Source organism: Bos javanicus, chromosome 10 (assembly GCF_032452875.1).
Source record: "Bos javanicus breed banteng chromosome 10, ARS-OSU_banteng_1.0, whole genome shotgun sequence".
NCBI classification, from domain to species: domain Eukaryota; kingdom Metazoa; phylum Chordata; class Mammalia; order Artiodactyla; family Bovidae; genus Bos; species Bos javanicus.
The window spans coordinates 99,832,685-99,856,854 of NC_083877.1; the positions used below are offsets into that span (position 1 = coordinate 99,832,685).

General features: G+C 41.0%; 1 protein-coding gene across 7 annotated transcripts in view; it reads left to right on the plus strand.

The window, feature by feature from the left end:
• Positions 1–5,040: 5,040 nt before the first annotated feature.
• Positions 5,041–24,170, plus strand: part of ZC3H14 (zinc finger CCCH-type containing 14) — a 41,657-nt gene continuing 22,527 nt past the window's right edge. For 2 of the 7 annotated variants that reach the window (XM_061429655.1, XM_061429656.1), the window contains exons 1-9: positions 5,049–5,223; positions 5,602–5,644; positions 10,841–10,955; positions 13,130–13,170; positions 13,876–14,071; positions 14,422–14,851; positions 15,569–15,729; positions 16,200–16,300; positions 17,648–17,803. In XM_061429655.1, the coding sequence (XP_061285639.1) occupies positions 5,188–5,223; positions 5,602–5,644; positions 10,841–10,955; positions 13,130–13,170; positions 13,876–14,071; positions 14,422–14,851; positions 15,569–15,729; positions 16,200–16,300; positions 17,648–17,803 (1,279 nt within the window). In that variant the 5' untranslated portion in view covers positions 5,049–5,187. Of the gene's footprint in view, positions 5,224–5,601; positions 5,645–10,840; positions 10,956–13,129; positions 13,171–13,875; positions 14,072–14,421; positions 14,852–15,568; positions 15,730–16,199; positions 16,301–17,647; positions 17,804–24,170 lie in introns of all 7 variants that reach the window. The other 5 variants (XM_061429652.1, XM_061429653.1, XM_061429654.1 and 2 more) reach the window with 5 other exon arrangements.

Consider the following 24,170-nt stretch of genomic DNA (forward strand, 5'->3'; position numbering starts at 1 on the left):
TTTTGAATGAGTGCATGATCATTGGATTTATCCATGAAGAATGCTTTTGTTATTCAGGTCATTATTTTATCCTGCAAACACTTCATAAGTGCTTCCTATATGTCCAGCATCCTGAAAGAAATGTGGGAGAAGTACAGACCTACCAGGAGTTTATAATATTATTAGAGAGGACAAATGCGCTTACATACACACATATACCCACAGATGAACATTGCAGAAAGGACCTTGTGTCATATTAGCAGTTCCCATGTATGTTACAGTAATTCAGTAGAAGAAAAGGATTCTGTGAGGTGAAGGACCATGTGGCCAACAGACCTCAGGTGGCCTCAAGATTCCTGCCCCTGCTGTTTACATCCTTGAGGGTAAGACAGCACCTGTGACTTGCCTGCAGCTAATGAATAGGAATAGCCATCATGGTCAACAGAAGAGTCCGAAATGCAGTACTTGGACGCAATCTCAAAAACCAAAAAAAGATCTCTGTTTGTTTCCAAGGCAAACCATTCAATATCACAGTAATCCAAGTCTATGCCTCAACCAGTAACGCTGAAGAAGCTGAAGTTGAACGGTTCTGTGAAGACCTACAAGACCTTTTAGAACTAACACCCAAAAAAAGATGTCCTTTTCATTATAGGGGACTGGAATGCAAAAGTAGGAAGTCAAGAAACACCTGGGGTAACAGGCAAATTTGGCCTTGGAATACGGAATGAAGCAGGGCAAAGGCTAGTAGAGAGAGAGAGAGAGAACACACTGGTCATAGCAAACACCCTCTTCCAACAACACAAGAGAAGACTCTACACCTGGACATCACCAGATGGTCAACACTGAAATCAGATTGATTATATTCTTTGCAGCCGAAGATGGAAAAGCTCTATACAGTCCGCAAAAACAAGACTGGGAGCTGACTCTGCCTCAGATCATGAACTCCTTATTGCCAAATTCAGACTGAAATTGAAGAAAGTAGGGAAAACCATTAGACCATTCAGGTATGACCTAAATCAAATTCCTTATGATTATACAGTGGAAGTGCAAAATAGATTTAAGGGCCTAGATCTTATAGATAGAGTGCCTGATGAACTATGGACAGAGGTTCGTGACATTGTACAGGAGACAGGGATCAAGACCATCCCCATGGAAAAGAAATGCAAAAAAGCAAAATGGCTGTCTGAGGAGGCCTTACAAATAGCTGTGAAAAGAAGAGAAGCGAAAAGCAAAGGAGAGAAAAGGAAAGATATAAGCATCTGAATGCAGAGTTCCAAAAAATAGCAAGGAGAGGTAAGAAAGTCTTCCTCAGCAATCAATGTAAAGAAATAGAGGAAAACAACAGAATGGGAAAGACTAGAGATCTCTTCAAGAAAATTAGAGATACCAAGGGAACATTTCATGCAAAGATGGGCTTGATAAAGGACAGAAATGGTATGGACCTAACAAAAGCAGAGGATATTAAGAAGAGGTGGCAAGAACACACAGAAGAACTGTACAAAAAAGATCTTCATGACCCAGATAATCATGATGGTGTGATCACTCATGTAGAGCCAGACATCCTGGAATGTGAAGTCAAGTGGGCCTTAGGAAGCATCACTACAAACAAAGCTAGTGGAGGTGATGGAATTCCAGTTGAGCTATTTCAAATCCTGAAAGATGATGCTATGAAAGTGCTGCACTCAATATGCCAGCAAATTTGGAAAACTCAGCAGTGGCCACAGGACTGGGAAAGGTCAGTTTTCATTCCAATCCCAAAGAAACGCAATGCCAAAGAATGCTCAAACTACCACACAATTGCACTCATCTCACACGCTAGTAAAGTAATGCTCAAAATTCTCCAAGCCAGGCTTCAGCAGTACGTGAACCGTGAACTTCCAGATGTTCAAGCTGGTTTTAGAAAAGGCAGAGGAACCAGAGATCAAATTGCCAACATCTGCTGGATCACGGAAAAAGGAAGAGAGTTCCAGAAAAACATCTATTTCTGCTTTATTGACTATGCCAAAGCCTTTGACTGTGTGGATCACAATCAACTGTGGAAAATTCTGAAAGAGTTGGGAATGCCAGACCACCTGACCTGCCTCTTGAGAAACCTACGTGCAGGTCAGGAAGCAACAGTTAGAACTGGACATGGAACAACAGACTGGTTCCAAATAGGAAAAGGAGTTCATCAAGGCTGTATATTGTCACCCGGCTTATTTAACTTCTATGCAGAGTACATCATGAGAAACACTGGGCTGGAAGAAGCACAAGCTGGAATCAAGATTGCTGAGAGAAATATCAATAACCTCAGATATGCAGATGACACCACCCTTATGGCAGAAAGTGAAGAGGAACTAAAAAGCCTCTTGATGAAAGTGAAAGAGGAGAGTGAAAAAGTTGGCTTAAAGCTCAACATTCAGAAAACGAAGATCATGGCATCTGGTCCCATCACTTCATGGGAAATAGATGGGGAAACAGTGGAAACCGTGTCAGACTTTATTTCTGGGGGCTCCAAAATCACTGCAGATGGTGACTGCAGCCATGAAATTAAAAGACGCTTACTCCTTGGAAGGAAAGTTATGACCAACCTAGATAGCATATTGAAAAGCAGAGACATTACTTTGCCAACAAAGGTCTGTCTAGTCAAGGCTATGGTTTTTCCAGTGATCATGTATGGATGTGAGAGTTGGACTGTCAAGAAAGTTGAGCGCCGAAAAATTGATGCTTTTAAATTCTGATGCTGGAGAAGACTCTTGAGAGTCCCTTGGACTGCAAGGAGATCCAACCAGTCCATCCTAAAGGAGATCAGTCCTGGGTGTTCATTGGAAGGACTGATGCTAAAGCTGAAACTCCAATACTTTGGCCACCTCATGCGAAGAGTTAACTCATTGGAAAAGACTCTGATGCTGGGAGAGATTGGGGGCAGGAGGAAAAGGGGATGACAGAGGGTGAGATGGCTGGATGGCATCACCGACTCGATGCACATGAGTTGGGATGAACTCCGGGAGTTGGTGATGGACAGGGAGGCCTGGCGTGCTGCAATTCATGGGGTGGCAAAGAGTCGAACACGACTAAGCGACTGAACTGAACTGAACTGAATGAATAGGAACAGATAAAGGATTTTCTTTTCCTTTCTTTTTTGAAAGTGCTTGGTCTTCCTTTCAGCTTCTCTAGTTGCTCCGTGGTAAGTGAGATCTTAGTTCCCTGACCAGAAATAGAATCTGCATCCCCTGTTTTGAAGGGATTCTTAACCATTGTACCACCAGGGAAGTCCTCTGGATGATGGATTTTGCAAATGGAATTAAGACCCTAAATCACGATTTGGGTGTCAGGCCCTTGGATATTGAATACTGTGTGTGTGCTCTGACTGACTGACTCTTTGTGACCCCATGGACTGTAGCCCACCAGGCTCCTCTGTCCATGGGATTCTCCAAGCAAGAATCCTTGAGTGGGCTGCTATGTCCTCCTCCAGGGGATCTTCCTGACACAGGGACTCAACTCATGTCTCTCGTTCTCTCCTGCATTGGTGGGCAAATTCTTTCCACTGAGTCACCTGGGAAACCCTGATTTAATCAAATAAAAGCCCTTAAAAGAAGGACTGGGCCTTCCCTGAGCTCAGAGTCTCTCTCTCCGAGCTTGATTTAGTGAGCAGCCATGTTGGAGAAGGCCATGGTAAGGAAGTGTGGGCACATCTGTGACCTGAGGGTAGTATCCAGACAACAGCTGGGAAAAAGCTGAGACCCTCACTCAATAAGCTTCAGTAATTCTGCTTACAATCTAATCAAGCTTGAAAGTGGCTTCTTCCTCAGTCGAACCTCCAGATAAGAGCACAGCCTTCCATATGGGCAGGAGAGAGACTGCTTTCTATGCTTATATGATCAAGGACAGGGAATATTAAACTGCTATTAATAGAAACAGTAATGTCAGGCACAGAAACCAATCTGAGTGGAGGAAGGGGAAGAATAGGAAGATTTCAGTTTTGATGTGCTGGCTTTGGAGCAAACACAAATGCCTGTATTTATCTGGAATTTGGGACTAGGGTTTAGGTGAGAACTCGAGGCTGATGGATATGAGAGTTGGACCATAGAGAAGGCTGAGAGCTGAATAATTCATGTTTTTGAACTGTTTTGCTGGAGAAGACTCCCTTGAGACTCCCTTGGACTGCAAGGAGATCCAACCAGTCAATCCTAAAGGAACTCAATCCTGAATATTCATTGGAAGGACTGATGTTGAAGCTGAAGCTCCAATACTTTCGCCACAGGATGCGAAGAGCTGAGTCATTGGAAAAGACCCTCTTGCTGGGAAAGATTAAGGGCAAGAAGAGAAGGAGGCAACAGATGAGATGGTTGGATGAGATCACTGAGTCAATGGACATGAGTTTGAGTAAACTCCAGGAGCTAGTAAAGGACAGAGAAGCCTGGCATACTGTAGTCCATGGGGTCTCAAGGAGTCAGTCACGACTCAGCAAGTGAGTAACAAGGCTGATGGAATATTCAACTATGATCATTACAAAGGTGAGAGTAGAAGTCCTGAAAATTAAATACTTCTCCAAAGAAAGGGATTTCAGAGAGAGGAGCAGCAAGATTAAGATTAAATTTGGGGAAAAGGCCACCGAGGGATGAGGGACCAGAGAGGCAGAACCAGACATAGGAGAACCAGGGTAGTTGTGGCATCAAAGAAACGACTGTGATGAATTGGCTGTGAGGCACTGGGTATTCCATTTTTCCCTCCAAGTGTGATTATAATGCAACCGCTGGGAGGCAGCCTCTATATCACACGTAGGAAAATTGACTGGAGACCGAATATCCAAATCACTATCACACGAAACCGCAAGTGAAGGCTGGATTCAAATTCAGATCTCACACCAAAGCCAGAGATCCTTCCCTGGCACGTTTAAACGTACTTAAATTCCAACGGGGAGTGCGGGCGAGGAGAGGGAAGGTCGGAAAGTCACCCACGTGCCGGGAGAGGTGGGGGGGAAAACCCGGGCCGCCGCTCTCCGCGCCGCCAGCAGAGGGCGCCAGGGCGCACGCCCCGCGGGCTCCAGTGCGCAGGCGCAGGCGCAGGCGCAGGCGCGCGCGGCGGGGCTCGAGCCTGTGGGGGCGGGTCACGCAGGGCGCGCGGCCGGGAGCGGCGGTGGCGGTCTGGCTGCGGGCGAGGAAGCCGGCGCCGGGCCCCTGGTCCGCGGGACGCCGCGCAGTGCCCGCCGCTTGCCGCCGCGGAGCCATGGAGATCGGCACGGAGATCAGCCGTAAGATCCGGGTGAGGCCCGCGTCGGCGGGTGAGGGCCCGAGGCGGGAGGCCGGGCGGCGGCGGGCGGCGGGCGCGCGGTCGTCAGGAGTAACGGGGGCGGTGGGCCCGGCGCGGGCGCCGCGGCCTGCTCGGCGCTGGAGGCGCTCTTGCGGGGCCGCCGCGGGCCTGGGCGCAGCCGCGGCCTCGGAGAGCGCGGCCGCCGTGAGGCGGGAGCCCCCGGGGGGCGCGGGGAGGCGCGGGGGGCCGGCGGGAGCCGGGGGCGGGGGCCCGGGCGGGGCGGCCGGGGCGCCTGCGGGGCGCGCTCCGCCGAGTCGGCTCCGGGCCGCGGCCGGGCTGTTGCCCGGGGCCGCCGGCCTCTCACTGGCTTGTCTGTCTTTTCGCCCGCAGAGTGCCATTAAGGGGAAATTGCAAGAATTAGGAGCTTACGTGGGTAAGTTGCTATTAGCCTACCAGACTGTGAGCGTTCGGCGAGTTTCATTTCGAGTGACCGCCTTTTTCCTGTCATACCTCTGATTTTGGACAGCCGCCCTTTTTACCTTCAGATCTCACCCTGCTGGGTGCTTTTGCTTTCCTGAGTCTTGTCATTGGAGGCTCTCCGTGCGGCGTGTTTTGTGTGTGTTTTGTACCGTCCGCCACATCCCTTTCTAGGACGGTGTTTTGAAATTGTTATCTTCTTCTGTTGAGGCTCTGTCATGTTTTCCTTCATGTTTGCGTTTTATTTTTCTGGGTTACTGTTTTGCATGTGAACGTTTGATGCTTTTCGGTATTTGCCTCTGTCATGGTTCGTTGCCGTTTACTTTCGGGTCTCTATTTTTCCTGTCGGTTTTTTTCTTAACCTCCCCACAGTAAGCTCTTTTCTTTTTCTTTCTTTTTTTTTTAATGTTTTATAATTTGAGTGTTGACTCTGGGCCAGGCACTGTGCTTAAAATTGTTTTATATGCATTAGGTCACCGTAATCCCCAGGAGAACGGTGAAAGGTAAGTGGTAATATCCTGAATTACACAAGGAAGGAAACTGAGGCTCTGAGTGCTTGATTTGAGCAGGGTTTTATACTTTGAGACCTGGGTCTGTTTGGCTCCAAAGCTGGTGCCTCCTGTAAAAATACTTGACTTCCCTGATGGCGCGGACGGTAAAGCGTCTGCCTACAATGCAGGAGACCCGGGTTCGCTCCCTGGGTCGGGAAGATCCTCTGGAGAAGGAAATGGCGACCCACTCCAGAACTCTTGCCTGGAAAACCCCACGGACGGAGGAGCCTGGTAGGCTACAGTCCATGGGGTCGCAAACAGTCGGACACGGCTGAGCGACTTCACATCACATAAAAATAATAGCTTACACTCATGATAGTGATCTTCGAGGTGTGGGAGACCCCAAGAGTCTCTGAATTCAAAATTATTTTCATATTAGTACTGACAAGATATTCGCTGTGCTGGCATTTGGATTGTGCGAAAGTGGTGAGTAAAACTACAGGTACCTTAGCCTGAGTCAGCATCTCAGACCAGACTTCACAAGAAATCCTAGTATTCACCACCCTTCCACTTGCAATTACAAAGAGAAAAAAGGCTAGTTTCACTTAAGAAGATAAGTGATAAAATAGTCTTTTAAACCTTGTCTTTGATTACATCTTTTTAATACACAGTGTTAGGACAGAGGGAGTACTCAAGTGGTTCTGCCATACAGAAGCGTGATGGATTGTCTTGAAACAAATTTGTGTGATTGGGTTGAGAACTGAACCAGCCATTTTTTTTTCATGGAATTTTTTTTTTCTTTTTTTTTTTTTGGAACTTTATTTTTTTAAGTTCAGTTGATTTACAATATTGTGTTAGCTTTAAGCATACAGCGCAGTGATTCAATTATGTACTTTTTTCAGATTATTTTCCATTGGACACTTTTACAAAATTTTAGAGTTCCCTGGGCTCTACAGAAAATCCTTCTTGCTTATTTATTTTATATATTGTAGTTGGTTTGTGTTAATCACATACTTAAAATTTATCTATCTCCTCCCCCCACTTTACCCTTTAGAACATCATTTTTAACTTCTAAGAAGGACTGACATGCTAGTTCCATACATTGGGGTATTTGGCAGTCATTTTTCTTGAAAGTGAGCAAAGATAAAGAATTAATAGACTTTGTTGCCAGTGACAAAGGGTTGAGCTTTCAAATGAAAATTGGAATTTCGGGAAATTTGTGTCTTCCTCTGCGAATTTGACAGTGTGATAATATCAGCAAGTGATTCTTTTACGTTGAGTAATGAAAGGTATCCACCACGGCAGTGGTTTGTATAGCTCATGGACCATTATTTTTTCAAATGACCAATGCGAGATGTTTTAAAATTGCATAGGAAAAAAAAAATTGCATAGGGAAAAAAAAATTCATTGAAAGTACAGAATGGATCAATGGATTTTCATGTAACAAAATACAAAAAGACAGTGATAAAGTTTTGTTTCGGTGTAGTGTCACAGAAAAATATCCACATTCTCTGAAAAGGCTACCAAAATACTCATTTTTCAATTGCATATCTTGTGAGATCAGATTTTCTTCACATTCTTCATGTAGGACATACAAGAGATTAAATGCAAAAGTAGAAATTAGAATTCTTTTAAACCAGATGTTTAAGAAATTTATAAAAATAACTTACTTTTTGCATCTTCTTTTGGAAAATTTAGTTATTGATAAATATACTATTAATATAAATAGTTTTATTGTTAATGGGATAGGTATGTTATTTTAAATGAATTAATAAAAAATTCTCAGTTTTAGTTTCTAGTATGATAAATATTAGTAGATACATGCACATGAGTAAAAACTGTTAGGGATCATCAATAATTTTCAGTGGTATAAAGGGGGCCCTGAGACCAGATGGTTGGCCACATACTAATTATTTGTTGTCAAGATTGTTATTAGACTTTAACAGATAAGAAAATTGAGACTTAGAGGTTAAAGATGAAGCTGAACCAGCATTGATTTATTCTTTTATTCATTCAGTATTTAATGAATGCCAGCTTTGTGCCAGGAACTTGATTTAAGTCAAAAAGAAATCCACAGAAAACCTGCAGTGAGAACCTTCTTCATTGTGGCACATGAAAGCATAAAGACATGTTAATTGGGTTGACCTTCAATCATAGTGGTGATTCTGATCATTTATAAAAAATCTCAACAAGAATTTTAAGCCTCTTAAAAAGCTGATTACAAACTTGCTGTAGTCCAATGTGAAATGTAGTGAAGATACCATATATTTTATAGTTTTAAAAGTATTTTCATACATTTCTGTTACCTGAACACAATGCTGAAGTGGGGATGGCAAGTAATTTACTTCTTTTTATAAATAATGAAATTAAATATTCTGGGAGAGCTAAATAAGCTTGGTCAGCAGCAGATACAAGACCCAAGAACTCAAGTCTTCCTGGTCCCTGATGTTTCTGTTATTACTTACAATAGAAACTTGATGAGCTAACAGAAGAACAGGAGTCACTGCTGTATGCTTCTGTAGAACTGATCTGTGCCAGCTGTTAACAGGTCAGCACAGCTTCTCAGCTTGTTTGCCTCTGCTGCTTAACTGGATGTTTCCTGAGGGCGGAGACATCATATTGGTTGTGTCCCAGTGGCCTAGCTGAGTGCCTAGTTTTTTTCATAAATGTTGATTAAGTGGGTAAACAGGGATCACCATTAGATATTTTAAATAAAAAGATATTTAAATAAAAAATTTAAATAAAAAGACCCTGATGTGGGAAGATTTAGGGCAGGAGGAGAAGGGGATGACAGAGGATGAGATGGTCGGATGGCATCACTGACTCAATGGACATGGGTTTGGGTAAATTCCAGGAGTTGGTGATGGACTGGGAGGCCTGGTGTGCTGCAGTCCATGGGGTCACAGAGTCGGACACAACTGAGCGACTGAACTGAACTGATATATTATTCATTTACAATTAGCTATTTAATTATTTGTATGTATATGCATAATTGTCCTGAAAAGAGTAACTTTCTAATCCCTTTCTTTGTGTTAGAATCTTAAAACCTTTAAGGTTATGGAAATGATCCTTTAATAAATATTTGAGTATCTATTTTCAAACCATTGGGTGGGATACAAAAGTGAACAACTTTTTGTTAAGAGTTGATAAGGTTTCATTCATGTGTTTGTCCAAAATGAAATGCTTCAGGGAGGTGGCAGTTACAGCTCAGAGCAGCCTTCAGTTTATAATTTAGATGCATAAGCTTGCAGAAACCTTCAGCATTTTGCAGTTTTTCAGTACATAGATTTCAGATGATGCTATTAGAATTTTGTAGGAATGTATCATGAACACATTTACTTTTCATTATCTTATTTTTCATATTATGAATTTCTAACATTTTTGTTAAAATATAACTGTATACCATAACCACCCATTTAAAGTGTAGTTTGCTGTGTCTTGATATGTATACATCATAATCAAGCTAATGAACATATCCATCACTCCCAAAGTTTCCTTTTGGATTTTCTTGGAGCTCCTTTGTATCCCTCCCTCCCATCTTTCCATGTCCCCACCATTTGCCAGAGCAGTCACTGATCTCATTTATATAAAATTTTATATAGTGTCAGAAAACAGCTTATTTGTTTTCATTAGTGACTTTATGAGGGAGAAAAAGTGTCAAGACTGCCGCAGCACTGCGGCTTGTTTCCCTTTTTCGGGTCACCAGTGGCAGCCTGTGGTGGGGACACTGCGTAAATAAGGGAGGAGGCTTTTTGACTGAAGTTGCCAGAAAGCAGTCGAGCCTTTCGATACTTTACAAAGAAATAATAAATGAATGGCTGCTTGTTCTTGCTTTTATCCTCAGGTTGACTTGCATGCTTCCAGCAAGTATTCTGATTTCTGTTTCCATTTGTAGATCGATCTTCACATTATATTTGTGCTTTTCTTGAACTAGATTTTTTGATGTTTCTTCTTGAAACAAATGTCTGATAGTACTTCTGAAATGAACCTTCCTACCTACATAGAAATGTTATGAATATTTAAGGTATTAAAGAATCTAAAAGAATTGTTTTTGGGATCAGAGTTCCTGATAAATGGCTTTTGCTTTGTTTTTACTGTGGTGGTTTTTTGTTTTGTTTTTGGTCTGTTAGGGTGTAAGAATGAAACAGTGAGTTGAGTAGAAATTATTTAATCTTTTTAAGATATGATTTTTTAAATGATGTAGAATTTTGGGGTCATTTTAGTTTACTTGATGTTTCTGCCAGTTTGTTACCCTAACTGAAATGTGCCTTTACCAAGGATAAAGCTGTTCCTTGAAAAATGAGTGTCATTTTGAAATACAGAACTAAACAGAACTCAATATTATTCTTGAGAAATGTCCACTATGCTTTCTGGAAGCTTGTCTGAAATTAATGAGCATTACTAAAAAGGTTAAAAGAAGTGAATGCTCTCTCAAGCTTGATACTGTGATTCAGAATATTTAGTTGTATAAGTGTTCATTAGTTATTCCTAATTCCTGTTCTTCTAGTAATTCAAAAACCTGTGGAATAAAGAGAAAGCTATAATTTAAACCATCGTAATTCCAGTAGAGCTGAGGTGTTCTTTCAAGCACGTCAACTTCAAGTAGAAGAAAATATTAAGGAAAGCGTAAAAAGTCTTTATATACTTTTCCTTTTAAATAGATGAAGAACTTCCTGATTACATTATGGTGATGGTGGCCAACAAGAAAAGTCAGGACCAAATGACAGAGGACCTGTCCCTGTTTCTAGGGAACAACACAATTCGATTCACCGTATGGTATGTTTCTGAATATTTACCCTCAGAACAAAGTTTGGCACGAGCCAAGAGCAGGTATTCTGTCTGCAACGTGGTTCTTGACAGGAAAGTCAGATTTAGCCTTGTGAGGTAGGTTGTGAGCGTTGACAGCACAGCCTCTGGAGCCAGACTGCCAAGGTTGAATCCTGAATCTGCCTGTTTCCTTGGTTTTTCCATCCACGAAATGGGAATAGTAAATCACCTTTATGGGGTGGTTGTGAAAATTAAATGAGCTAATACATGTGCTTACAGCTGTGCCTGGCCCATAGCAAGTCCTCAGTATGTGTTGACTGTAGTTACTGTTTCTTTTTAAACTTCAGCGTTTTATCATTCCTTTTCCTCCACCAAAACCAGTTATAGATGTTTTTTGGACTCGGTTGACTTCCTAAATTGCTTTCTCCAATGAGCTAATAATCTAGGGGGCAAAGTTTTTTTACAAAGTTACAAATCATTTTTTTAAAGTTTGAAATTTTGAAATTGGCTTTGTGTTCAAATATAAATTAATACTATAATTTTTCAACGTTCTTTTTCAAACCACACGTTCATTCCTTTAGTTGAGCATACTGATTGAAAGCATGAGGTCCAGCTTAAGAAGGGAGACCAGGTTCTTGTGTAAGGTTTGAGGTAGAGTGAGAGCTGGGGAGGGTAACGATGTGGCTGAGAACAGAGCAGGAAGGACTCTGGTAAACTGGAAACCGCCAGTTCAGCACGAGTGAGTGACGATGGAACAAAGTTGCCTGAGCAGAGTGGCCGGCTTAATTTGAATAGCAAGAGACTGGGAGATGAGAGAGGCGAGGAGGGACGGGAAACTGATTGACTTGCCATTAAACCACAGTTCCTCTTAAAGGCGTTTTTGCCCCAGCAGGCAGCTGTGTCCTTTAAAACTATCATGAAGCTTTCTTGAAATTCCATACAGAATTCTCTGGGTTTATGTTACACATTTTCGAAGAACGTTGAGTGCAGTGTACATTCCATGGGTACATTCAAGGCACGTTTTGGTCCATGCACTCCTGCAGTGTGGGTGGCTTAACCCACTTACTACAGTTTGTCCTCAGAGTTTACCAAAAGCCTGAGGGAGGTTGTGGTGCTTTTGACTGGGGAAATTAACATTATAATGAGTATTGCTTTTTTTTTTTTTTTTGATTAAAGCCTTAAGCAGTTCAGGTCCTTGTTTTGTTTCATGCACATTTTTTATGACTGGACTTTGGTTCAACATTCGGATCCCTTTGAGTCCCAGTAATACGGGAGATTGACCTAGTAGATCCTTTCTCAGATAACTTGAGGGAGTTAGACAGATTTCTTACGTAAACAAACTGAACTGAGTTTGAATTTAAAATCAGTTCCACTCTTTCATTTTACCGTAAATTTAGTTCTTTAACATGTTCCGATAAAAGTAATGGTGTCCCTCTTCTGACCCTTTTGCTTTCTTAAGCGTCCACCAGCACCAACCACAGACAGACTGTTCTCATTCTTTGGAGCCCTGCAATAACTGTGATCTTAGGGGACAGTGGCACTTGACTGGGTTCTGGGTGAAACATTATTGTAATATTTTCAGAAGGCACGGCCTCCTAGAAGGATTGTTAGGCAAATTTGCCTTGTACATAACTACTAAAATAGATTATGTTATAGGTAAGATGGTGGTTTGTTTACAGCATTAGTTTTGAAAATAATACAGTAAAATGATGATGTAGTAATTTTGAAATTAAGTTTTTCACCTTGCAGAATTAGGTTCTTCTAGACGCCATCTAAGTAGATAAAAAATAAACGGTGCTTTCAACAATTTTAGCAATGTTCTATTACATATTTATGGTATTTTGTCTTATTTTACCATAAACTACCTTGAATCTTTTGTCCTTTTGAAACAAAATACTATGCTTTGTGGATCAAGACTGTGTGGTCAGATGATATATTTGCCCTTATTTTTGCAGAGGCTAGATGACAAAAATAGTGATGAAAAAAATAAGACTTTTTTTTATTATCCTACAGTGTTTATATAAAGCCTTTTTTAGAAAAAATGTAAAACTTTCTTTTAATACCATTTATCAGTATTTAACTGAAGAATTGACCTGTAATGTCAGATTTAGAGTGACAGTTGAAATCCAGTCTTTCATGATAAAAGGAAGCTTTAACATTTTGGGTTTGTTTTTTTCTTTTAGGCTTCACGGTGTATTAGATAAACTTCGTTCTGTAACAACCGGTAAGGTTCATAAAAATCATGTTTGGGATTTTCTGGAATTTGCTGTAATGTGATTGTTTTTCAAAAGTTATTTATACTGCTTTGGGAAAAAAATCCATGAATTTGAAAAGTTCATTTGAACTTTTTAAGGAAGCAAATGTTTTTATGAATTTAAGAGCAATAAATTTAATATAATTTGAAGACAGTTTAAGTAAAGAACGAAGAAGGCAATGGCACCCCACTCCAGTACCTCTTGCTTGAAAAATCCCATGGACGGAGGAGCCTGTTAGGCTACAATCCATGGGGTCGCTAAGAGTCGGACACCACTGAGCAACTTCACTTTCACTTTTCACTTTCATGCATTGGAAAAGGAAATGGCAACCCACTCCAGTGTTCTTGCCTGGAGAATCCCAGGGACGGGGGAGCCTGGTGGGCTTCCGTCTCTGGGGTCGCACAGAGTCGGAAACGACTGAAGTGACTTAGCATAAGTAAAGAAAGTGAAACTAGGCAGTTTATCCTAAGGAAATAATTATAGATGTGCGCAATGATTTAGCTTCAAGGATGTCTCAGCGTTGAAAATTACTTAAAAGTGCAGTAATAATGAATTGGATAAATTTATATCACTATGGGATAATGTTCAGCCGTTAAATATGTTGTCAAGCACACATATTTATTGCCTTTAAGTAATTGATATAGCTTAAAGGGACCATGTGTTTTTCTTTCTAGACCCCGCTAGTCTGAAGTCTTCTGATACCAACCTCTTTGATGGTAACGTACCTTCAAACAAGAGCAGTTTCAGTCGAGGAGATGAGAGAAGGCACGAAGCTGCAGTGCCACCTCTTGCAGTTTCTAGCACTAGACCTGAAAAAAGAGAGTCTAGAGTTTCTACAAGTTCACAGGAACAGAAAGCCACTAATGTCAGGTAAGAGTCCTGTGTAGACCTATGGGCAGATGGGTGTGTGTGACATTTACATTAGTTAATATGTCTTTTAAGTTGCTGTTTTCAGGCATTTTGAAAATAATGAAGTCGTTGAGAGCAGTTTTTTGGAATAAAATAAAGATAAGACCAAAGAATGATTATATTTTGCATAAAATGTAGTAAATCAAAGTAAAAAAAAAAGAATGCAATTTCATAGTAGTTTTTAATAGAATACATAAAGTTATTATCTATACTTTTTCGTTAAGATGTATCTGACTAGTCTTTGAATAGTGGAAGATGCTGCCTTAAACTAGTAACACACCATTTTTGGTTTTGTTTTCATTTTTTAACAGACAGACTTATGATGATGGAGCTGCAACCCGACTAATGTCCACAGTGAAACCTTTGAGGGAGCTAGCACCCTCTGAAGATGTGATTGATATTAAGCCAGAACCAGATGATCTCATTGATGAAGACCTCAATTTTGTGCAGGAGAATCCCTTATCTCAGAAAAAAACCACAGTGACACTTACATACGGTTCTTCTCGCCCTTCTATTGAAATTTATCGGCCACCTGCAACTCGAAACACAGACAGTGGTGCTCATTTAAACAGGTTGCAGTTTCAACAGCAGCAAAACAGTATTCATGCTGCCAAGCAACTTGATATTCAAAGCAGCCGGGTATATGAAACAGGACGCTTGTGTGAACCAGAAGTGCTTAACAGCTTAGAAGAGACTTACAGTCCCTTCTTCAGAAGCAACGCAGAAAAGATGAGTATTGAGGTTTGTATATACTTTTGAATTCTGCGCTGTTCTGCTGCAAATTGTCCGTTCTTAGTTGTAAGTTGTATATGAAATAACATCACATGTTGCAAGTTTGTTTTAAACTGATTTCTGAGCTGCTCAACATAATACACCAGTCTCATTTTCCTCTCCACAACTGGCTTCTACAGATATTTTGCATCTTGTTTAAACTTTTCCTAGGATGCTAACATTTGAGATAGCTTTAACCTTACGGTATAATTTTGGGAGGATTTTAGGTCATGAGATCCTTCATGGCTATGGTAAACAGTTGAGGAGCTCCACTTCACAGGCTTCCTCAACAGTACTGTACGCTGCCATGTATGAATGACAGTAAAGCGCTTTTTGCTTTAGCTTAAGATTGACTATTAGAGATATTACTTTTATAAGAAAGCAGGGAAATAGCCCATGAACTTAATTCTTAATATTGCTTAAGATTTAGCTTAAGATTGATTATTAGAGATATTACTATTGTTACTTTTATAAGAAAGGGAAATAGCTCATGAACTTAATTCTTAATATTGCTTAAGATTTAGCTTAAGATTGATTATTAGAGATATTACTATTATTACTTTTATAAGAAAGGGAAATAGCTCATGAACTTAATTCTTAATATTGCTTGGCTTTTTCTTTATTAAGTATTCTGTAGTAGAACTTTATCTTCTGAGACTAGGTAAGTGGAAATTTATATGATTGCAGGAAGAAAACTTTCGGAAGAGAAAGTTGCCTGTGGTAAGTTCAGTTGTTAAAGTAAAAAAATTCAGTCACGACGGAGAAGAGGAGGAGGAAGACGATGATTGTGGGTCCCGTACAGGAAGCATCTCCAGCAGTGTGTCAGTGCCAGCAAAGCCTGAACGGAGGTATCTGAGCATGTCTGTAAATTAACCTTTCATTGCCTGATAGAGTCTTCTGGGTTTCTTGAAGAGGACATCATGAAAGTACAAATTTAATCCCATGTAAGACTTCTATCCCTGGGTCAGGAAGATCCCCTGGAGGAGGGCATGGCAACCCACTCCAGTATTCTTGCCTGGAGAATGCCATGGACAGAGGAGCCATGGGGTCACAGAGTCGGACGTGACTGAGTGACCAACACACACACATGACTTTTCCATTGGTAATCTTTTTCCGTTAAAAACCGTAACATGGGTGGGAGGAAAGCTGATCCAAATCTGTTGTTTGAAAAGTTATAAGGTTCCAGTCCAGTTGGTATTTCCTAAAGACTACAGCTAGTTTGTTCCAGACCAGAGAAGGCTGTAGTAAAGATACAGTGGATGGCTAGCATGTAAAGAACTCCCATCTAAAGTTCAATTAAAATACCCTTCTTTTTCAGACCGTCACTTCCACCTTCTAAACAAGCTAACAAGAATCTAATTTTGAAGGCTATATCTGAAGCTCAAGAATCTGTAACAAAAACAACTAACTATTCTACAGGTAATTTGAATGTTTATAATTCCTGAGTAAGCTGTAGATGATTGCTCCTCAAGTGGTGATAAAAATGCCTGCTAAACATTAGGGCCAAGGCGAGAATGATTAAAAGGAGATGTGACCACTGTGAGAAACTTTCTCAACCATCAGTAGAACTTAGTTCTTTGAGCAACTGTAATGCCTTTTATTCCCTTTTTCTAATAAGGGTAAAATATATAATGGAAATCTTAAAAGGAGTTTTGGTAAATAAGAGATTTTCACGTTTATAGCATTATAGCCAACGTTAGATATACATTTATGTTGTATGAAAGGGAGCAAAATCCAGAATCGGTGGGAATTAGAAAAATTTGTATAGCATATGAACAAGTTGGTTTCTTTCCTTTCAATAAAACCTGTTAATGGAATGTGAGGCAGAGAATTGACTCATGTTCTTGCCCCAGTCCTAGTGGAAGTACTAAATGGTTTTATGAAAGATTATAAAGTATTAACACATTTTTAAAACAGAGGAGAAGAATGAGCTATAATATCTTACACGAAACCCGTCCTAAAGTGTAACCAAATGACGGGCCTCACATTGCTGTCAGGCTCGGTGCTCTGTGCCCTGCGTGCTGTGTCTAATATGCAGATTTTCTGCGAGTAAGCTGTAATGGTTATGCACTCTAAATTTTTTAATTTTAATTTTGCTACGGATTTGGTGACTGTCCTTTTAGCATTTTTCTGCTTTTCTCTTCTCTTGCATCTCTGTGTGTGACCCTTTCTTAAAATGAAGTAAACTGTAAGCTAGCAACTTTGAAGCCTGGTAGTCATCTGTACCCTTACTTCTTGTCATCCCTGATTTAACCCTGAACATAAACAGCGTTTGAATTATTAGGTAAAGGCCAACTTGACGTAACAATTCCTCTATTTACATTTTCTTTTTTGGTCTGTCAGCAATATTGAGTGTTTAGAAGGGTGAGAAATTTAGATACCACTGTGAACTTGAAATTTCCTACTTTTGTAATTGGAGAGAGTCTCAAAAGATTTTTGAGACATAGCATTGAAATTCTTTATCCAGGCTATCTAGATTATAATTTGAAATTATTGCACAACCATGAAGCGGAACCCAAACCGCATGTGGTAAGAGCACGTGCGCTGCAGCGCGTTCACTCACGCAGCGCACGGTGTGCAGACGCTTTTACACAGGCGTGGGTGACTCGGTGCTGCAGGGAGACGCGCGCTGTCTGTGGGCTGTGCCTAACAGCTCACGTACTCTAAACCCAAGGAGGCATTTATCGTTTAGTGTGATGCTCACTGTTGAGTTTTGACACATCACTTCATTTGAATGTCCTTCTTTTTTTGCTTTTTATGTAAAAGTCTCACAGAAACAGACACTTCCAGTTGCTCCCAGAACGCGAACTTCTCAGGAAGACTTGCTGGCAGAAGTGGCCCAGGGACACGGCAGAGTCCCCAGGATAAGCTCTCCTGTTAAAGAAGAGGAGGCGCAAGGAGGCAGTGTAGACGAAAGGCAAGGTAATAGTGTCAATGGGGTTTCGTTTTGTTAAAGAAGAGGAGGCGCAAGGAGGCAGTGTAGACGAAAGGCAAGGTAATAGTGTAAATGGGGTTTCGTTTCCTACTAGACTTTTTTCACATCACATATTTTCCAGTGAGGATTTATGAAATCTTGGTTATGCTGTGAGAAAAGGGCCCAGTAGGCCCATGAATAGGAAAAGGGACCATGAGGGGAGTCTACACCTTTTCAGAATTTAAAAAAGCATATTACTGGGGAAATTTTTAGTGTTCTCAAAAGTGGAAAGAATAGTACAGTGAATTCCCATGAATCCAGTCACCCAGTTTTTTCAGTATTTTGCCAGTCTTTAGTTATGTGGATGCCTGCACTCTTCCTTCCTTTTTGGTAATCCTAGCCCTGTTCCCTTGAATTTGAAGTCTTGCCTTTTAATCTGCCCTTTCTGAGCATCACTGTCAGAGCTGCCTCATTGTCCCGGTACTACTAGTTTATCCCCTTGGGTCTGACATACTTCCAGCTAATCTTTCTGCTTGCTTTCTCTCAGCCCCTCACCCCCGACTCTTGGACAGACTCTCCTGTCTAAGTGTGACTCTGATGCTGTGACTGCTTTGTGATAGCATTTCTGGCTCCTCTTCCCACCCTGCGTCGTCCAGGAGTGATGCCAGCAGCTTGGCCTTTCGGCAGCTTCATTCTTTATCTGCCCCTGGGCCTGCCCAGCCCTTCTCCACTGCTTTCTACCCCGTTTCTTCTGTTCCCATTAGGAAAGACTAGTTTGTTCTTTCCCTCTTCTATAAAAAACTCCACCAAAGCTGCGTGCTAATTGTGACTTAATACTTCTACAATGCTGGAGTATATTTTTTCATTCCTCCTCAGCTGGGTCCTTTAAATTGTTCCATGGTCCTCCCAGATTTATTTGTTTCATGAAACCTTACGCTTCCATCTTACATTTGTCCCTCTCTCTCCTTTTATTTTTTAAAAAGTCCTTAACCTAGGGTGTGCAGTTTGCTGCGTCCATATGTGCGGTTCCAATAAATTATGGTCCTGAAAATGGGAAAACCCCAAAATAGCCAGTAGGTACTGATTCAAAGAATAAATGGGCCAATTTGTTTCAAGCAGTGGAAACTGGGATTTGAGCTTTAGTTAAGGATTTGCAGTGAATTGGCATCTGTTAAACAGGTTTGAATGTGTGATTTCATGATGGTTCCCCCCCACCCCCATGGTGGTATTTTTAAGTAAACCCTTGCTGGTGGTGGTGTAGTTGCTAAGTCGTGTCCGACTCTTTGGACCCCAGGGACTGTAGCCTGCCAGGCTCCTTTCTCCTTGGGATTCAACCAGGCAAGCATACTAGAGTGGGTTGCCATTTCCTTCTCCAAGTAAACCCTTAATTGGTCCTTTTGGAGGATAACAGATACTAATTCATTGCTGTGAGAACCAGAAAAGTAAAGTTGAGCATTTATGCTTTCTTTCCTTTAAGGGTGGTACCACAGGGTGACAGAGTCATACAGGAGTTAGTGCTTGTGTCTGTAAGCGACGTTTTATCAGACTGAGCTCTGTCCGTGTATTTATGTATGGTCTCTGGCTCTCATACTACAGCCACAGAGTTGAACAGTTGCAACAGACCATGAAATCCACAAACTTAAAATTGAAAGTATTTGCTATCCCTTTTGATATAGTAGATGAAGGGAGCATCTTTTAAAATTATTTCAGCTTTTAGAAGTGAAACAAAATGATAGAATTATAGTAGTTTCCCCCCCCAACTTACAGTGAATTAGTGAATCTAGGCACTGATAATGGCTACTAAAACTTTTAAAAGTGAAAATCCATTATTTTGTGCTTCCTGATGAAAGAATAAAAGACGACCCTAGTCTTGCCAGAGGATGTGAACCTGAGTGATCAAGCCTCTGGTGCAGCAGTCAGCTGGCAGGAGATACTGAGGCGATGAGTGTGCAACAGGCAAAATGTAGTTTGGGGGCATTATATACATCAGTGGACTTACAGAATGTAAAGGACAAGGGTAGGACGTCGTGTCTGTGTATGTACACTTGTATGATAAAATCACAAACTAGGTATTACTCCGGAGAAGGCCATGGCACCCCACTCTAGGACTCTTGCTAGAAAATCCCATGGACGGAGGAGCCTGGTGGGCTGCAGCCCATGGGGTCACTATGAGTCGGACGCGACTGAGCAACTTCACTTTCAGTTTTCACTTTCACGCACTGGAGAAGGAAATGGCAACCCACTCCAGTGTTCTTGCCTGGAGAATCCCAGGGATGGCAGAGCCTGGTGGGCTGCTGTCTATGGGTCGCACAGAGTTGGACACGACTGAAGTGACTTAGCAGCAGCAGCAGCAGCAGGTATTACTCTAAAAAGCATCTGTGACTCCTTGTGGATAGGAGTACACAGAGGGAGGCTAGTGGGGTGGCTTCTTGTTCGGTTGCCAAGTTGTGGCTGCCTCTTTGCGACCCGATGGACTGCAGCATACCAGGCCTCCCGGTCCCTCACCATCTCCCGGGGTTTACTCAAACTCATGTCCATTGGATCCAACGATCTCATTCTCTGTCTCACTCTTCTCCTGCCTTCAGTCTTTCCCAGCATCAGGTCTTTCCCATGAGTTGACTCTTCACATCAGGTGGCCACAGTATTGGAGCTTCAGCCTCAGCATCAGTCCTTCCCATGAACACCCAGGACTGGTCTCTTTAGGATGGACTGGTTGGGTCTCCTTGCAGTCCAAGGGACTCTCAGGAGTCTCCTCCAACACCACAGTTTAAAAGCATCAATTCTTTGGCGCTCAGCTTTCTTTATGGTCCGACTCTCACATCCGTATATGACTACTGGAAAGACCATGGTTTTGACTATATGGCCGTTGGTTGGCAAAATAATGTCTTTGCTCTTTAATACACTGGTTTGTCAGTAGCTTTCTTTCCAAGAAGCAAGCATCTTTTAATTTCATGGCTGAAGTCACCATCCGCAGTGATTTTAGAACCAGAGGGGAGATCTATCACTGCTTCTACCTTTTTCCCTTCTGTTTGCCGTGAAATGGTGTGATCTTAGCTTTTTTAATACTGAGTTTTAAGCCAGAGTTTTCATTCTCCTCTTTCACCTTCATCAAGAGGCTGTTTCATTCCTCTTTGTTTTCTGCCCTAAATTTAGAGTGGTGTCATCTGCATCTCTGAGGTTGTTGATATTTCTCTCTGCGATCTTGGTTGTAACTCATCCAGCCCAGAATTTCACATGTTGTGGGGTGGCTTACTTAGTTCTATTTTCTAGCTGAATAAGATTATAATGGTGTTTTGCCTTACAAGAACTCATTAGGTGTTTTTGTGAGGCTTTCTGTATCGTTTTATTTTAAAGTAAAAGGTTAAGAAACTGAAAAGGGGTGAAGTGCCTCTGCTACTGAAGACTAGTACTGCTAGTACTGGTATCATTTGTTCACAAGCGCAGAGCCACACTGCGAAATTCATTAGTGTGCTTAGTCACTGTTGGTAGCTTTGTCTCCGACAGGTTTTTAAAAATCTAAATATGCACACATAATGGCTGGAGCTGTGGGTAGTGTTCGCCCATCCTTCTGACCTCTGTATTTTAATGAGCCTAGCCACCTCACAGTGCTTTGCTTTTGTCTTGGGTTAATCTGTCGCTCAGAGTGTATTTGGCCAGTCTTGAAACATTTATCAGAGCAGCAGCTCTTGCTTTACTGATTCTCTTCTGGTGTGTGTTCCCTTTCATTGATTTTTGCTCTTACTTTTAATATATATGTCTATATTTTCTCTTACTAACTTGTGTTAGCCTGATTTTCGCAAATGTAAGCATCTAAACCCTGGGTTTCTCTCGACGCGCCATTTTTGCTGCACATCACAAAGTTTTAGTTATTCAAGTGCATTTAACATATAGAATATGGGAGTTTTGGTTTGTCTTTTAATCGTTTTAACTATATACTATGGACTTACTTGCATTGTGATCAGATAATGTGATTTGTATAATTTTTTTTAAAGTAGTTTAAGACTTAACATAGTCCATTATGTACATCTTCTATGTACATTTTGAAAGAAAGTGGATTCTAACTGTTGAATTGAAATTTCTGCATTTAGTAGTTAAAACTCTATAGCTAGTATTATTCAAGTCCTGACCTTGCTGAGTTTTTGGTCTGCTTATCAGTGATTGAGAGGGTTTTGAAATTGCTTGTCAGGATGACAGATCTGTCTTAATTTCTCTGTACTTCTGGTAGATTTTGCTTCTTTTACTTTGAGGCTATTGAACTAGGCGCATATATATTTAAAATTGTCCTGATGAATTGAATCAGGAAGGTACATCTTCCTGATGAATTTAAACTTTTATCCTTATCTGTAACCCTCCATGTATTAAATGATGCTTTCATCTAAAACTCAGTTTTTTCCGATTTTAATGTAGCTAGTTAGTATTTGCCTCATACATCTTGTGTTCCATGCATTTGTTTTTAGTCTTCTTTGTCCTTGTTAGGTGTATGTCTTTTAATATTGTAAAGCTACATTATTGTTTTAAAATTCCGTCTGAGCTTGCTTTTTATATGAGTTTAAACCCTTCACATTTATGACGATTATTGATGGAGTTGGACTAGTTTCTGTCACTTTTTTGGGGGGGTTTTGTGTTTGCCTGCTTTTATTTTTTGACCTTTTTTAAAGATTTATTAATTACATTACATTGTAATTGTTGTTGATTGCCCAGCTTTACTTGTGTTTTTTTTAAATGGTTTTTGTTCTTTTACTGGTTACCACTGACATTTTACCATACAAATTTAGTATTCTAAAAGTCTATTCTGACCCCATCTGCAAACAGTAAATGGATCTTAGAATATCTTCGCTGCAGTCTGTACCTTCTCAGAATTTACATTGTGTTTCCAGTGCCTCATCTTGGTCCTTTTCTTTTTTTTTTTTTTTTAACTGCATAAATTGGGTACCATTATTATTTAACCCAGGCTGTGTTTGTTCAGATTTACCAAACATATTATGTTTATTTTTTTTCTCAAATCTCTTGAATGTTACTTCAGTTCAGTTCAGTCTCTCAGTCGTGTCCAACTCTTTGCGACCCCATGAATCGCAGCACGCCAGGCCTCCCTGTCTATCACCAACTCCCGGAGTTCACTCAAACTCAAGCCCATTGAGTCAGTGATGCCATCCAGCCATCTCCTCCTCTGTCATCCCCTTCTCCTCCTGCCCCCAATCCCTCCCAGCATCAGAGTGTTTTCCAATGAGTCAGCTCTTTGCGTGAGGTGGCCCAAGTACTGGAGTTTCAGCTTCAGCATCATTCTTTCCAAAGAACACCCAGGACTGATCTCCTTTAGGATGGACTGGTTGAATCTCCTTGCAGTCCAAGGGACTCTCAAGAGTCTTCTCCAACACCACAGTTCAAAAGCATCAATTCTTTGGCGCTCAGCTTTCTTCACAGTCCAACTCTCACATCCATACATGACCACTGGAAAAACCATAGCCTTGACTAGACGGACCCTTGTTGGCAAAGTAATGTCTCTGCTTTTGAATATGCTATCTAGGTTGGTCATAACTTTTCTTCCAAACAATAAGCGTCTGTTAATTTCATGGCTGCAATCACCATCTGCAGTGATTTTGGACCATCATTTTACAGTATTTGGAAATATTTTTTGATGTGTATTCTTTGGAAGTTTCTTTAGAACGGGTCTGTTGGTGGTAAATTTCCCAAGAATCTGTTTACCTACAAGCATGTTCAGTTCCTCTTGTTCTTGTGCAATGGCTTTGCTGCGTATCTAAATCTGGGTTAGCAGCAGTCATTTGTTCTCACCACCTTGTTTATATTATTCCACTGTCTTCTGGCTTCCATTGTTGTTGAATGGACTTCTGTTATTCTAATTGTCTGTCGTTCCTTTGTAGGTGATCTGTCCCTTTTCTGGCTGCATTCAAGATCTTCTCTTTGTCTTTGGTGTTCTGCAGTTTCACTATGATGTGTCTAGGCATGGATTCCGTTTATTCTTCTATTTGGTATATGTTGAATAAAATTTTACATCTAAAGTAAAATACATTACAAAATACATGCTCACCCTGGAAAATTTGGAAAAAGAAATTGTAATACTTGCTGATAGATTAGAAGATAAATAGTACAGAGCAATTTAAAATAACAAGTGACGTATTTTGCTTCTTTATTTTCCACGCTGGTTCTCCTGGAGGCCACCTCTTATAAATGCTCCTGTTTCTTTCCTTTTCTCCATGTAATAATATGCTTGTACCACTGTTTCCTAAGTCAGCTATATGGTATGTTTTGATCTCTTGCTTCAATATATTAGAATCTAACCCGCAGTTTTCCTTGCCTCCATGCCTATATAGTAAATTAACTGTTTTTAGTTCATCGATTGATTACTTTTTATAATTT